At 37.1% G+C, this 16,785-nt stretch overlaps 1 protein-coding gene across 1 annotated transcript; it reads left to right on the top strand.

Annotated features, from left to right (window-relative positions):
* The first annotated feature begins 11,774 nt into the window (after positions 1–11,774).
* LOC149001439 (protein NRT1/ PTR FAMILY 7.1-like) lies at positions 11,775–15,326 on the top strand. Its single transcript, XM_089137261.1, has 6 exons — positions 11,775–11,852; positions 12,020–12,070; positions 12,726–12,879; positions 12,981–13,198; positions 13,292–13,839; positions 14,048–15,326. The coding sequence occupies exons 2-6, from the start codon at positions 12,032–12,034 to the stop codon at positions 14,910–14,912; spliced, it is 1,824 nt and encodes a 607-aa protein (XP_088993387.1). The 5' UTR covers positions 11,775–11,852; positions 12,020–12,031; the 3' UTR covers positions 14,913–15,326.
* Positions 15,327–16,785: the final 1,459 nt, after the last annotated feature.

The raw sequence follows: 16,785 nt of genomic DNA, 5'->3' as shown, positions 1-16,785 counted from the left end.
AGGGGGGAGCAAACATGGTACAAGATATCGCCGAATATTGGTCGAAATTCGATAATTTTTGGTGATTTTTTTCCCGACCAAAAGACAATATATTCAAAAGTCACTAGATGATTTTCCTGTAACCGACAAATTCAAGTTAAAATCCACCTTGGTCTCACGAAATTGAGATCCAGTCGCCAATATCTTTGTCAGAATCACTGAATCCACTGTTGCTTGCTCCTCTTCTTCTCCTTCTCTGGATCTTCTATCTCTTTAGCGGCTATGGAAACCTCTTCTCCTCCTCTTCCTTGTTCTTCTTCCTTGGTCGTGGGTTATTAGAGAACCGATTCCAATTCTAGCAAAACCTAAAGGAAGCTCAAAATAAGAGTTTCTTCTTCTTTCTTCTTCTCCAATGGTGGTGGGTTATTATCGATGTCAAAAGACTCGAAACTTCACCTGAAAAGTCATCGAATTTCACTAGTTCTCCTAAGTTTGGCAGGGTGCGAATTGGTGAAATTTGCAAAAATGTCACACTTTGGTTGCAAACAATAGAAGAAGATTAATTGAGCATAAGATTTCTTTTATTTGAGGGCATTCTTATCGTTTTTAAAAGTTTAACTTATTTACATCAACACTCAACTGTTAAAATATAATTGTGTATGACAATGTTTCTTGAACTTTCGGAGTTTTTAGACTTTCTCTCTTAGTATGTTGCTGAAGAGAGGCAAGGCCGCTGGTTCTTCAAAACCCAAATTTGTAATTCTATAGCTTGTATCATTTTTTTTTTCTAATATAAAATCTCCCTTTCTCCCCCCCCAACAAAATAACTGATATTATTTATGGTTAAAAAAAGTGTGATTTCCTAAGAACAAGAGATGTCATTTGATATATTTGTCTTTCATAAGGGCCTTGACTAATAAATTGTATAATTCAAAGGGTAGCTTCAATTTAACAGGTAACTCAAGGTTAATACTGAATATTTCCATTTAAAGCCATCGGCCGTCAGATGCTTTATTAGATTTCTTAAAAACAAAAACAAAACTCGAAAAATAAATGGGGGAGCTCTGTGAAAATTACTGGTCTACCAAAATAAAATTTCAAATAAATTTACAAATTCCTACTTAGTATTGTATAATAAGCGATTTTACACGTTTTGATCTATTATTGGTTCATAGTATTAGTCATACGTTCTATAAAAACATCAATTATATGGAAAGGATAAAATGAAATAAAGCCTCGAAATCTGTTTTATAAAAATATTTAAATAAATCAGTTTAATACTATCAATATCAAATTTGATACCCCTACATGGCTCACTAACGGGAGGGAGGTAGGGGTGGATATAGCGCCATTGGCCGAATGAAGATGGCAAGTTGGCGAAACAAGACAGTCTTCGCCAACATTGAAGGAACGGAAAGCATCAACATTCTACATGCTGAACTAAAGGTGATTGAAGCGGGCATGCATAAAGCATCTTCTCTTGTCTACCCAAGGTTCAGAAATTGTAACAAAAGTGATAAAAGATATCTATTGATCTCCATGATACATGTTGGACGTGATTTAGGAGATTTGTGATATAGCGGCAAAATTTGATTAATGCACTTTCAAACACAGTTCGAAAAATTAATTTTTGTGCAGATGTTTTGGCTGGCTGATCACAATCCACCTAAGAACTCCATCTTCATCTCCTCTATCTCCCCATGGTTCTCTCCAATATGTTTAAGAGTGATGCCAACAAGGAAATACATTATACATTTGTCGTTGATTAACTAATAAAGCTACCTTTCTCCCCAATTTTTTTTTGATACCCTATGGATTTTTGTTTGATCTTACCTCATAGTGTGCATGAAACCATGGCCTAAAGAACTATGACTTCACACTAAAAATGTGTTCAGACCCCGCCCAAAAGAAGAAAAAAAAAATAACACGCACGCACACACTAAAAGTGTGACCAGAGGAAAATGTTTTATGTATGACCCATCAAAATATTATGGGTGATCTACCTAATCCTATAATATGGATTATAGATACAGTTAATTTACCAGAAATAAAGTGGTATTTTTTAATTAGATTCATGTAATTAAGGCCGAGTCGATTTTAAAAGTTTGTATTTTACATTTTAGCTCCCCGGTATTCATTTTTTAACAATGTTAAATTTGCTTGTTAGTTACTAGCGATAACATGATTTGCATATTTTAGAGTTTTTTATGTGTGGGTTTTCCTAGTAGAACATAAACTAATATTAGGTCTCTTTAGTGCAATAAATTATACTTAAGTCCCATAACAACCAATACTGTTTAAGAGGTGTTAAATTCGTCTGTAAAATTATCAAAATACGCCCTCCACCCACATTCAGCCCCAAACCCCCCCACCCCCCCACCCTCGGATATCATCTCATCTCATCACATCATTCCAATTCTGAATTGCAGAATTTTTTAGTTACAATTTTGACTGGTAGAGAGAGAAAGCGTTTTCTAGTGAACAACCAAACCAACCATGCACCATGGGCACGGATGCCATTGAGATTTCCATGTTGTTAGCACGCTAACCCAACCAAACCATTTCTTTACTACTTAAAATGACTTTAAGACTCCATTTCTTCCTCCATTTCTTTGAGATTTGCAGTTGTTAGTGTCTTAAGTCTTGCATTTCCTGGATTCGGGATTTAAGAGGAGATTAACAAGAGAAATAAAGCGAGTATGCTAGTCTGGGAGGCAGCGCTGCAGCTTGAGGAGAGGTGTGCTGATTGGGGTTACTCAAATAAGCCTTTTGTTTCACTTGATGATATTGCTTGGAATCTTGCATTTACTTTTGCAACTATTGTGATGCTTTGTTGTATGTATGCTTGGTCCGAGTATAGAAGGAGGAATATGAGAAGGATTCGAGGTGCTTGAAGATGGAAGAGGACTTCTGGTTCTAATTTGAATGATAGCTATAGGGATGATGTCAATGCCGGAGGGAGGGGGACTGGGTGTGGGGGAAGGGATCATTTTAGTCATTTTATAAACAAACTTAACACATCTTAAACGGTGTTAGTTGCCATGGGACCCAAACATAGTTTATCGCATGAAAGGGACCCAACATTTGTTTATGTTCTATTAAGAGGACATGTCCAATTCATCAGAAAAACAACAATAGAGCCACACAATGAGAGAGAGGGACAACATAATACATATATCTTCCACTTTTTTGGGCATTTTATTAAAACTTGCTTCTGAAAGTAGAAATAACATCCATAGGTGTTTGAATCTCTTGTATTGCTCCTACAACTCTAATTCCAAATCTGACTCCAACTCTAATTGTCCTCCTCCTCTTGACACAGATGGAAGAGCTCTACCAGAGTAATGAGAGGATTTTAGCAGGTTTCTATGTTTAGAGTTCTAAATCCCATAAGGATCAAGTTCATGGTCAATCCATAATAATACAATACCGCATAGCATAATCCAAGAGCAAGAAGGGAAATAAAGTATAAAATATCAAAGTATCATTTTAAAGTTATCCTCAAATCATTACTCAAAGTCATAATAATAGTTTAAAGAAGAAAAATTGTTTAACAACGGAAGTCTAAATGACTCGAACAGAATTAAGAGTACAAGTAATGCCCCTGCCTAACAAATAAATGAATTACGTAAGTGATTGCAACTAAGACAATTGCTTTCTTATAAGGTATCTCCATGGCTTCAAAAGATCTAGACTCCATAGGCATAGTCCGAGCAAGTACATGACTCTATGTATACCTCTGTGTCCTCGCTCTTTAGTCCCTCGTATATATGTGTATATATATGAGTGTTGAGTTCCAAAGAACTCAGTGAGGTTAACATAATCATACATCGCGCACGGTTACACACATTCATATACAATATAATTACAATGAGATAATAATTGGAGATGCAAGTATGTTCTTAGACTCTAACAAATGTAGTCTTTAATGCAGACATGCATTAAGTTGCAACACTAGCCTCCTTTGGGTAATCTCGTCACTCTCCCTCACGACACTCAAGTCTTCTTTTGGGTTCTCCGCGGTAATTGGGATTAAATCACATCATATCATGGCTAGGGATTAGATCACCATTCTTTCACCAACACCATTTGGTATGAGAACTAGCATGTGCCAAGGATAAGTCTAATCCAAATGCAAGGTCAACTATGTCTCATCCTATATGTGATTTGGATACCGTCCCTCATGCCGGTGTCCTTTTGGTCCATTTATCCTTCTCACCTAGGAATGCTATTTCCAATGGCATTCAAGCCTCTTTTGGATTATCATTCCTTAATCTAATGGTCATCCACATATATTGAGGTAGATGCCTCTCATGTTTCCTCACGACACTCAAGCCTGTCTTTTGACTCCTTATGAACCCAACCTTAGTATATGCAACCCGACCACTAAATGGTAACAGTGAGCCTATTAGATGCTCATAGGACCCAACAATTGCCATCATGGGTCACTCGGCTTCACTACCCTTGACTAAAGGGTAGTAGCATTCAATTGTGTTTACTAGCTAAACACGTCTAGACACTTACTAACCATGCACCGAGTGAATCAATGTGAATGCATAGACACTAGGGATAATGGGTGAACCTAGCTACAACCCTCTTATTGGCTATATACACACACACACACACACACACGGTATATCCACACATCACATTCTCAAACATAAATTGAATGTATTTGAATAATAGCACAAGTATAAAACATCAATTTACCTTGTATTTGTGCAAAGTCCTACAACAGTTCATAGGAATATAAATATAACATTTGCAGTCATAAGAAATAGAATCAAATAAAATATACAATACATAACAACAAGCCCCTAGAAACATAAAGACTAAGTTAGGTTTTGATTGGGAATCAAACCGGACATCAAACAACCAAAACTTTGCACACCCATATAGGGGTGGCAAGTCAAGCTTGCCAGGGCCGGTTGACCGCCCTTGGTTGATCCCCTCTAGAGGCTGTAACCAAAATGTCCCATTTCGAGCTCATTTCGAAAACTAATCGTTTGGAGGTTTTTGGGACTTCAATGAGACAATAGTATTGTCCAAAAAATACCTTCCAATCATCAAAATTAGTCCCAAATAAAAAAGGCCCTAATTAATTCTCAGAGAGTCGCCTACGAGCATCTCAAAGGGGATGAATCGGTTTCAAAATGAAAATATAACATGATTCATCAGTTAATGGGATTGGGAAACATGCATGGAAATAATAATAAGCATTCATTACAACTCAACTTTTACAATTGCCATCATTATTGCAAGCATCCATTATAAATACTATGAACAGTAGTTGGAATGAAGGGTTTCTAGGTTTATTTACCTTCACAAACGATTATCCTTGCAAACTGTGCTTTGGCACCTCCTCACATGCAAGAATCTCCCCAAATTCCAAGCTCTTCCTCCTCTCCTCCTCTCCCACGCTCTTAGCTTTCCACTAGCATAAACAATTTGTTTATGAGGTGAGAAAACAATAAAATAGTGATTTATTGACTCAAATTACCAAAAATGCCCTTTTCTGGGTAAGGGACGGTCAATCAAATTGAGCACCCAATCCAATCAATCGGCTCTCTATCTTCCTCATACGAAAGTCGATTTCGACGGGCTTCGGAGGGTAGAAACCTCTAAATATTTTTGGATCAATCGTATACTTTACCTTGGTATTGGAGTCCTCTAGCATAAGTTTTCGTACATTGCCAAAATCTCATTTTTATGTTTTTTGGATTGACTTTCTCTCTTCTCTTGAAATCAAATAGGGTAACTGGGTTTTCTTCTAGTTCATCCAAGTCCATAGGTTCAACTTCCGAACTTTCGATCTTAACTCGGATGGTCCAAAGTTGTCTTCTACTAAAATTTTGAGTACTAGAACTTGTGAGTTTACGTTTTATGGCTACTTTTTTTGTGTGTCGAATCAATAAAAACTATTTTTTATTGGGTTATCAAGCTGATGCTATCTTCAGATGTGGGACCTCTGTGCTATGATGAATGGTTCAAATCTGTCCCTAGCTCGTATCTAAGTAGTAATTAATTCCAAAATCAATACTAAGCATTGAAATCCCATACCCTAAGATATACCATTGAAAAGAAAAGGCAAGCCACTAGGGAGGTGTCCCATGATCAAGAGCAGCTCTTCTTTAGGGAGGTACCAACTGGTGGAAACCCATTTAAAAAGCTTCAAGCTAAGAATGACAAGACGGACACACTGTAGCCACCTTCAAAGCCCAGCCCACAGGTTGGTGCTTCTCATCATTACTTAACCAAACTAGAGTGAATATATATTAATATCTATTCTCTGAATTTGCTAAACCAGAAGCACTCTCCATCACCACTTTAATATACTGTAGATAGGCCTACCATTTCATAAGTCATGTAGGCGATCACATTTATCTTTTCTATGCTAGCAAAGTCCAACACAATGGATAGGTGGATCTGCAGTTCACTTTGGATCACTTTTCTTGAGGTCAAGATCCTCCACTCATCTAGAAACAATTGTGGCAATTTCATATCCTCAACTTGTGATTGATGTCAAGTTTATTTTCCAGCAATTAAATGGGACTAAACGCCATTGTTGAGAATGGAATAGGGATGTCAAACTTTTAATAAAAGTGTATCAGTTCGAATCTAGAGTACATGAGCTCCTCAACAACTGAATCAGTAATTTAAATTTCAGCTTAGAGTTATTGATTTGGTTGTTAAGTAGTCAATACGGGATTGGTAGAGTAGTATTATGTAAAGTTCAAGGTTAGTCAATGGGCCAACTCGATCTATCCCTACACAATTCTATGTTAATTAGTTCATCTATAATTAAATATGAGTTGATGTTAATAAGTATTTAACCAAGTATCTTACTAACAATGCTAAAGAGGTTGTGGGTTTGACCATTGCAGATGGCTAGGAACGGAGTTAGGATTGAAAGTTTGGGGCTGAATATTTATGGGCCAATGATGGACCCACGGTGGGTCCCACAATTATAATAAATTATAAAAAATATATTAAAATAAAATAAGGGCTAAAATTGTGGGAGAAATATTTTGAAAAATCTTAAAATTTAAATTGCTATTAGTAGGAATCGAAACTTTATGAGATAGTTTAAGGATTCAAAAATAAAATTAAATGATTACAATTAGATAGGATAAAATTGATGGCTGAAATCCTAAACGAGATTTAAATTTCCATTAATAGGAAATGAAATTTTAAGAGAAAAATTTAGGATTAAAAAAAAAAATCAATGATTATGATTAGATATGATAAAATCAATGGCTGAATTCTAAAGAGATTTAAATTGCTATTAGTAAAATAAAAAATTTAGGAAAAAGAAAGAACAACGGAAAAAAAAAATTATACTTTATGAAAAGAATATTAGAAAAATCGTGAATGTGTGAGAGAGATGAATAATTTGAGAAAGAGAGAGTGAATACCTGATAACTGTGGAGAAGATTTAGGAAAATTCCAATGTTTGCTAACTACTCAACTATTTTGTGAGACGTGTGAGAAAAAGAAAGAGATAAAAAATAGAAATAAAATAGGAGATTCATGTGAGAATAAATAGGAATGAAAATATATAGGGAGAAATTCATGCATCATGAGTTAGTTTTAATTAGAATTTAACGTTTTATTCCTTAAAACTAAGGATTTAATGAAAACCATGATTAAGAATGACATTTCTACCCATTATCTTTATTTTAATTTTTTATTTTAAATTTTTGGAGGCAGCCAAATAGTGGTATTTCACATGTAAAATGAGAGAAATAACAAAAAAAAAAATATAGCTATAATTTAAATTTTCAAAAAAATCCGAGGGGGCCATTGTCCCCTCCGGCCCCAACATGACTTTGCCATTGCAAACGGCATATGTAATATCTCCATCTCCTATATATAAAAGCACATATTCCCAAAAAACACTAGGATCAACTCATTTGACATAAAAGAGTTTAAACATCATCGGAGCCATTAACTCATGTTTATTGTTTTGTTTTTAGCTAGTTAATTTGGAACAGACTAAGGTAACCAAGGCTTACACGGCCTATCCAACCTTATCAAAGTAAATCAGGGCATGTCAGGCTTAAAAGAACGCTAGCAAAGTGGGTCTTAGATTTAATCATTTAAGACTTAGATCGCTAAGGTAAAATTGGGTTAGACTGACTTGTCTCATTCCACTCCCATTGATGTCCCTAGAACCGATCGAGATTCCCTTTCAAGAACCTTCATTGACTCATTTTACTAGACTAGTGCCTTTGACGTGATGGTGCCTAACGTTGAATGGACGTCACGTGGACTCGATTAAATCTTTGGATGGATGTCACGTGGAGATTTTATATATAAAATTATTAGCGGGCGACCCAAGACACTAGAAGTGAGCCCCCATGTGTCGTAGATCTTAGCCCAAGAGCATGTGTAGATTATAATCAACTCAAGTAAAATAAATCTGTTTCCCTAATTCAAATTAAACTAACATTTTGTAAGGTTGAAATTTACAGAATTCTGGTAACGTCTATATAATGTTCGGCACTACAAGCACCACCACACCAAACGCAACAGCTCAACAAGATACTCATTAATTTGATGAATATGGACAAACTCTTACTGCAATTAATGGCATCTAAGCCGTTGACACCCCTATCACCACAAAGCATAAAGACAAGAATGAAAGAGACCAGTGAGATATGCCCATGATCAAGTTTGGAAATGGTAAGAGTGGAAGACAGCTTATCTCCAACGATAAGGACACCATATATTCATCACTGATAGTGATAAGTTGCCAGAATAGTGTAATATGGACAACTCCTTATTGTTCTCTTCACTCAGTCTTCAGAACTATAAACACGTTTGACTTGAAAGTTGAAACTCTACTGCAGGTGCCTTTTTATGCTAACCTGTTTTCCCATTTGTCACACTCGGACGCTCAAGCAGACACAAAAACGTCCATGCTCGCATGCACACACACAAAACTTAAAGCTGTAGCAGTAGAAGGATTTTGATTAGAGACGTTAAATCCGTTTCGTGCTGGACCTGGTCTAATACCGGTCCGGTCCTGGTTCGAGTATTCATTGACGGGTTCGAGTATGTGCCCGGTCATCTCAATTTTTTTATACTTTTGTTAAAAAAAAATGTGCCATGTAGTAGAGGCGGAAATACGCGCAATCAAAGAAGAGGTAAAGATAGCATTGGATATGGGAGCATGGCCACTTCAAATAGAATTAGACTTGCTGAAGGCTATAAGGTTACTGGACCCAGAAGTTAACGAGCAAGGATCGATGGGAAGATTAGTTACTGAAATTCAAAGCTTATATGCTTCTCGAGGTCATGTTAGATTTGGTCATGTGAGGCGTCAAAATAACAAAGATGCTGATTGGTTGTCTAAGAGGCGGTTGATTGGAAGAGATGATCTTGTTTTTTTCAATGATTCTCCGCAAGAAATGACAGACATCCTTAGAGAGGATTTTCTCAAGAGTAGTGTGCTTTAGTTTAATTTGGTTTTGTTTTTTGGGTCTTTGATCCCGTTTTGTAATCAAAAATAAAAAATAAAAAAAATGTTCCCGGTCATTGAAAAAAATGTGCCCGGTCATCTCTCGTCAGTTTGAATATGATAGATCAGCAACATTCGTACAATGCCACGCATTAAACCACTAGAAACAAGCGTGGGAGTGATCAGGAAGTGCACTAGACACATGCACGTGAACCTAACCATATTTGCCAATGGAGGGTTAATAGGACGGTAGAGAATTTCATCTCTCCGTGGAGAAGCATATGTTCAAACCCGGAGAAGCATATGTTCAAACCCTCCTGACGGCTTATATATGTAATATCCACCCCCCAAATATAGAAAACTCATTTTCAAAAAAGAACTTAACAATGTTTGAGCGGTTGGAATTCAATAGAATCCACGTAGTGTCCATCTAACAAGTACCACAAGTGCCACCATTTCAGCGGCATCGAGTTGGCCCGAAAGCTCAATCCGAACCAATTCCGATCATGTTAGGGCTTATTATTTTGTAACCCAAACCTACTTTTCTGGTTGAAAAGTCAAGCTAAAATTGAACCGGGGTCAAGGTGAATTTGGGATGGACCGAATCAACAGGGTTTTATTCACATCCCTGCCCACTTTAACCCCTATTTCCTTCATATATAGTAGGCTTGGTTCAGGCCAAATCAAATCCGGTTGATCCAGATTCCAGATTTATTAGCAACAAGAGAAAAACCACTCGATTAGATTTTAAAATTTTCATTAAAAGGAGAGAGTCAAACACCTGGCTGCCCAGGTGTCTTTTTAATGCTTAGTCTGCTTAGTCCATTTTTCACACGTGCCTCAAACACATTACACTTGTCAAGAGTCATATTTCATGTACATAAGAGAACCCATCTATCTGTCAAAGAGATCCTATGAAAACGGAGATTCCAAAGTGTTCTAATTGATCACAACTGTAGCCTTAAGAAAAGGCAACAAACCCCAATGACACGGAGATTTCAGAGACTGAACTGCCACTGTTTATAAGTCTCTCACCAGCAGCAGTCATTCACCTCACTCATCTCTGTTTTCTCTCTCTCTCTGCATTGGAAGACTGGTGGTTAACCAAATCAAAGCTTCCTTCATTGGTGATTGCATGCATTGTAGAGGAAGAAAAGACACTCTTGAGAAAACCAAACCCAGTTTTAACCCTAAATGACAAAGAGTTCCACTGGTTCCTTTAGGTTTCCGACGATCTCTTGGCCATATCTGATAGCTGATATCCAAGCTTCATTAGTTTCCGGCATCGACTGGGAATATATCACCTTATCAGTGACAAAATCACGTAAAAAGTGTATGTGATTTCATATTTAGCTACCGACCCATCAATGATTATTAGTTTTGTGTTTAATTTTTTTGCTTACTTTAGTTGTTAATGGATTTTTAGCCTGTTTTCTTGGAGCAGTAGTATTTTTTTTTTAAATTTTGTTCTGATAATTGAGTTTGACTGATCATTTATGAAGTGAACTATTGTTAATGCGTCTCATCCTTAATTCAATGTCAAATCAAAAGGGACCCAGCTCAGAGTTTTGTTCATCTCTGCTGCCATTGAATCTCCCCTCCTTCCTGACTGTATAATCTGTAAAAGCAAATTTGGTCTTCTCTTCATTTAATATATGCTATCCAGAAGGGCTCAATTCCCTATGACCTTGGTTTAGGGGAATCTTGCACACCACACTAATGGTTTGAGAATGGTTTAATCCATATTTGAGAACCGTATAATCAATGTAAGAGAGAAAAAAACAAAAGAAAAAGGTCAATGTGACGATGATAGCTCATTAGGGTAAGAAAATAAACTGCTAGTTTAGCTTAGAGAGTTGATGAGATGGTCCTAGTGGTTGAGTCAGTAAATCACATCTTAGATTATCAAATGCTTAATGTTTAGGTTGATTCATATGCTCACTGTATGTGACTGCTCCTCATGGATTGTGGCGTAGCTAGTAGACATTAGATAAAGACAAGAGAAGGTTCAAAAGGAAGAAAGTTGCAAAAGAATTTGGGAGGAAAAAGGAAAAGAGATGAGAAACAGATCTTGAACTTTTCAAGGTATGGTGAAGCAATTAACCCTCCTCATTGAGGAGGGAATCCATAGAAGAAGAGACTCAGTTCTTGGCAGAGATTATTCCAACAATCCAAATCACCAGTTGCCCTCCTTTCTCATCCACTAATATTTCCTTCATTTCTTTTGAAACAAACAAATATTAATATCTGAAAATGATACACATTGTCTCCCACTTTCCTCTCTATATATTCTCATCCCTTCCTCACTTCTCCAAGTAACTCTCTTGATAATCACCAACTACTTCTCTCTCCATTCTTCAGTTTCCCTTAGCTCTCCTTCTCTTTTTGCGGGGATACTTCAGCTTTTTCGGTAATGTTTTCCTGTAGTTCTTTTTTGAGTTTTAATGTGATGGGTGGCTCTGGAGCTCATAAAATTTCTTTTGAATTGGTTTTTTTGTTCTTTTTCATTTCTGACTTCAAACCTGGAACCATTTCATCACCAGATGCTAACCCAACATCTCCTGTTGTCCTGTGCAGAAGAAGAAATCAATGGCTGCTTCAGAGTGTAAGAATGATATTCATCTCAAGGTTTGAACTTAACAAAAACTACCCATCATTTATATCGTAACTCTATTCATCATCTATATAATCCAATAATGAAAAAGAGGGGATATGCTGCACATACCATCTGGCATTCTAAATGGCAGTGGGTGGGTGGGACATGTGTTGAGGGCTGAGCAACCATGCATTGTGTCTAGACCAAGTAAATATATGTTTCCACTTGAATTGGGAATCAAAGTCCTGTCTATAGTTTGGCTTGAAGAGGTACTCCAAAGTAGTTCCTAGTCGACCTCTGGGAGGGTTTGGAAGTGTTGAGAGAGTTGCTCTACGCATGCATCTTAAGTACCAAGTGCGCCAAGGTTATCAAGGCGATAAGAGGCAACATAATCTCGTTTGTCTCGCCTCTTCTCGCAGGCCGGTGGGTGGCGCATCCCTACCCAAAAAGGGGTCAGAATACCTAGGCGACGCTTAGGGTGATGCCTTTGTCAACTTTGTTAGGTGCCAACATCTGGCATACTTCTTTTCATTTAAAGGTGGAGAGAGAGGTATATATATAGTAAGAAGGGTAAAAATGTATGCGCAGAGGATCCATTTTCAAAAGCATCAATCTGGTCAATTTGATATATCAAGACTTGGTGCCATCATCGTTTTTTAATAATATAATAACGTTGAAAATGTACAGGTGATTGAGGAAGAATGCATTGGACAAACAGAAGAGGTGAACAGAGACTCATTTGAGAGTGATCAAAGTGGATGTACTATTAATAAAACGACTGTGCAAAATAAACATCAGGAAGACGAAAAAGGAGGCTGGAAGTTAGCATTTCTCTTGCTGGGTAACAATAATCAAAGGCCACCATAGACAGTAGTAGCTTTCGCTTTTAATTGGTTGTATGTTTTGATCATTAGTGACCGTCTTTTAACTTCCATGTTTCAGTGAATCAAGGTCTAGCAACTCTTGCCTTTTTCGGCGTGGGGGTGAACTTGGTCTTGTTTCTAACAAGGGTTCTTGGGCAAGATAACGCAGACGCAGCAAACAATGTTAGCAAGTGGACTGGCACTGTGTACATGTTCTCTTTGGTAGGCGCATTTCTAAGCGACTCGTACTGGGGCAGATACTTGACCTGTGGGATCTTCCAGATCATATATGTGGTGGTAATAACTTTAAACGATGTCAATATCTCATCACATATACTGTGAGAGTTCTAGATATCTATTGTTGCTAATCAAATTTTGATTGTTCTATAGGGTTTGGTGTTGTTATCACTTGCTTCTGGGTTATTTCTTCTCAAACCAGATGGGTGTGGAGATGGAGTTGTTCCTTGTACATCTAAATCTTCAGTTGGTGTCCCAATCTTTTATGTGTCAATTTACCTAATTGCTCTAGGATATGGTGGACATCAACCTACTGTAGCCACTTTTGGAGCTGACCAGCTTGTGGGAGAGGATGCAAAGGCAACATTCTTCTGCTATTTCTATTTTGCACTGAATGTTGGTTCTTTATTCTCCAACTCTATACTAGTCTATTTTGAGGATAATGGCAAATGGACAATAGGATTCTTTGCATCCACAGCATCAGCAGTTTTAGGCCTTATCATCTATGGGTTAGGGACACCCAGATATAAGTATTTTAAGCCATGTGGCAATCCAGTGCCACGTGTTGCTCAGGTATTCATGGCGGCCTTTAAGAAAAGGACTGTGATTCTCCCCATAGAAGAAGAAAAGCTCTATGAGTTGGAAGGTTCAGAATCAGCCATTAAAGGGAGTAGGAAGATTCTGCACAGTAATGAGTTTCGGTAAGTGGTTGCAAAGATATCCAGTTAATATAATCTGATTCAACCTCAGGGTGGTTTGGGCATTTTTTGTTTTTAATCCAATATGAACTTGGCCAGGTTCAATTCCTGAAATATCCTTCATCCTTTATTTAGTTCATTTTGTCTACATGCCTCAAGGGTTCTGAGCTAATACACTGATTGTTGTGTTCTCCTTGATTGTGATCACCAGGTTCTTAGATAAGGCAGCAACTGTGACAGAAAAAGAGTTAAGTACTGGAGAGAAAAATCCATGGAGGCTTTGCACAGTAACTCAAGTAGAAGAGGCAAAATGTGTATTAAAGATGCTACCCATCTGGGTATGCACCATCATCTACTCAGTTGTTTTCACCCAGATGGCCTCTCTCTTTGTTGAGCAAGGAGCAGTTATGGACACTAAGACTACTGGTAACTTCCGCTTACCAGCTGCAAGTATGTCTGTTTTTGATATTTGTAGTGTCCTCATCTTCACTTGCATCTATCGCCAAATCCTCGTACCTATCACCAGCAAATTAACGGGAAATCCGAAGGGACTCACTGAGCTTCAACGAATGGGAGTAGGTCTCATCATTGGAATGCTATCAATGGTGGCTGCTGGAATCACTGAGATGGAAAGACTTAGAAGGGTAAGCCCTGGACAAGAGTGCAGCTCCTTGAGCATACTTTGGCAAATACCACAGTACGTGCTCGTGGGAGCATCTGAAGTGTTTATGTATGTGGGTCAGTTAGAATTCTTCAATGGTCAGGCTCCAGATGGTATTAAAAGCTTCGGAAGTTCCTTATGCATGGCTTCAATCTCTTTTGGAAACTATACTAGCAGCATACTTGTTAATATGGTTATGGTCATTACAACCAAGAACAAGAAGCCTGGTTGGATCCCTGGTGACCTCAACTATGGTCATATGGATCGCTTCTACTATCTCATTGCTGCGTTAACTGCCATTGATTTTTTCCTTTACTTATTCTGTGCAAGATGGTATAAGTGTACCAACCTTCAAGACGAAACTCAAGATATTGAGATGGAAACCCAAAGCAGTGATGTGCTTAGAAAGGTCTAAATGACCTCGGTATTGTTCCCAACTGGTTAGATTAGTTCAAATCAGATCACTGTGGATGGAATTCCACTCTTGAAAGTTTATGTGAAGGGGTGCCCATGATCTGTTGGCCTTTCTTCGCAGAGCCACAAACGAACTGCCTGTATGTGTGCACCAACTGGGGCATAGGCATGGAGATTAGTAGCGATATTGTAAAGAGAGAGCAAGTGGAGGAGCTTGTGAGGGAGTTGATGGAAGGGTAAAAGTGTGAGAACTCTAGATTGAAGGCATTGGAGTGGAGAAGAAAAGCTCAAGAAGCTGCCAAACCTGGTGGGTCTGTGGGTCATCTTACATCAACTTTTATCAACGATTGATTCCAGAAATTCTTCAATACTGAAATGACTTTGATAAATCGCGCTTGTTTTAGAAATGGATGATTTCAGCACCAACTTTGATTTGAATAATAATAAACTTGATTTTTCCTTTTGGATTTTAGGTATATATATATATATAGTAATTGAAGTATTACATAATCCGCGGCTCTACATCTGGCCCTAAGGGGTACCAACTTTGATTTGATTAATCAATATTTTTAGTCATTTTAGTTTCTATTTTCTTAAGCTTCTTTTGTGGCACTTTTCAAGAATATCTATGAATACCCTCCTAAGAGAGACTTCGTGTTTCTAAGGAGTTAAGGGTCAGTTTTCCATAAGGGGAAATCAATGTGTTCTTCGTAATTTTAAACCCCACACTAGAGGATGAATCGTACATGGGACTATAGATTTTTACTTTTTATTATGGACCCCACTCCTTTATTGTGGGGTTCAAATCTGTTATCTGTTAAGAAAACACATTGTTATCTAATGATGTAGAGGTGATCCATATTCATTTTTTGAGCTTGGTTTAAACCTTCTTTTGGTTGTTCATGTCTAATCTAACTCCAGCATTTTCTTACTCCTAAGCAAGGAAAATGTAGAGATATTTTATTTCTAATGAAATACTTTCCAATGAGACACTCATCGGGTAACATTTCCATTCTGAGAGACCAATTAATTCTTATGTGAAATCATTTTTTAATGTTTCTGTGTTGAAAGACTATTCTTTACTTAAAAATGGATGTTTGATAAATCTGTTCTAAAAATATTTTCAAATCTCTATTAAAATAAGTTGGTGTTTGATAAACTCGTTCCAAGGTTTCAAATTGAACAAATTTTATCACTTTCGTTTATGTTTTTTTGGTAAAAACATCTTTTTGATATTCTTCAAAGGGCGTTCTTTGGAACATTTTATGACCGGATAATCGATTTTCATTGTCACTGAGATTAGGTGTCACTGAGATTAGGGTATGGTGGCTTAGTGCACGGTTTCAAAATACCTGCATTTTTTTTTTTGTCGAAAAAATCTACATCATCTTTTTTTTTTTTTTTTTTTTTTCAAAATATTTGTATCAGTTATCTTCAATTTCAACAAATTTTTATTTTTTAAATTTATCTTTGCAATCAAGTTGTGAGACCTATAAATATAAGGGCCTGTGTGGTTACATGAGTCTGAAGATTTCAAATATCTAAAGATTTCAAATCTATGGAGCCATAATTTATAAAATTAACTATTTATTTATTTTTTATTATTATTATTTTTGGTATTGGTGCTTTTTTAATACTGTAAATGAAATGCCACCGGATGGGTGCGAACCCAAGACCTCCCTAAAACAAAATGAATCAGCTATGGTGGGGAGCAATCTCCAAAGCTGAAAGATGGATTTGGAATAAGATGCCTCTCTCCGTCATTGTCTTCATTGCACCACCAGAACTCAAACCCTAATCAAGATGGAAATCTTGAATTTGATCGATCATGGAAGAAACAATTTGGTTTTCCAAACTATAATCTACTAATATGC

Source organism: Hakea prostrata, chromosome 10 (assembly GCF_041222555.1).
Source record: "Hakea prostrata isolate BN-2017 chromosome 10, UWA_Hpros_2, whole genome shotgun sequence".
NCBI classification, from domain to species: Eukaryota; Viridiplantae; Streptophyta; class Magnoliopsida; order Proteales; family Proteaceae; genus Hakea; species Hakea prostrata.
This window is presented reverse-complemented; position numbering and strand designations above follow the sequence as displayed.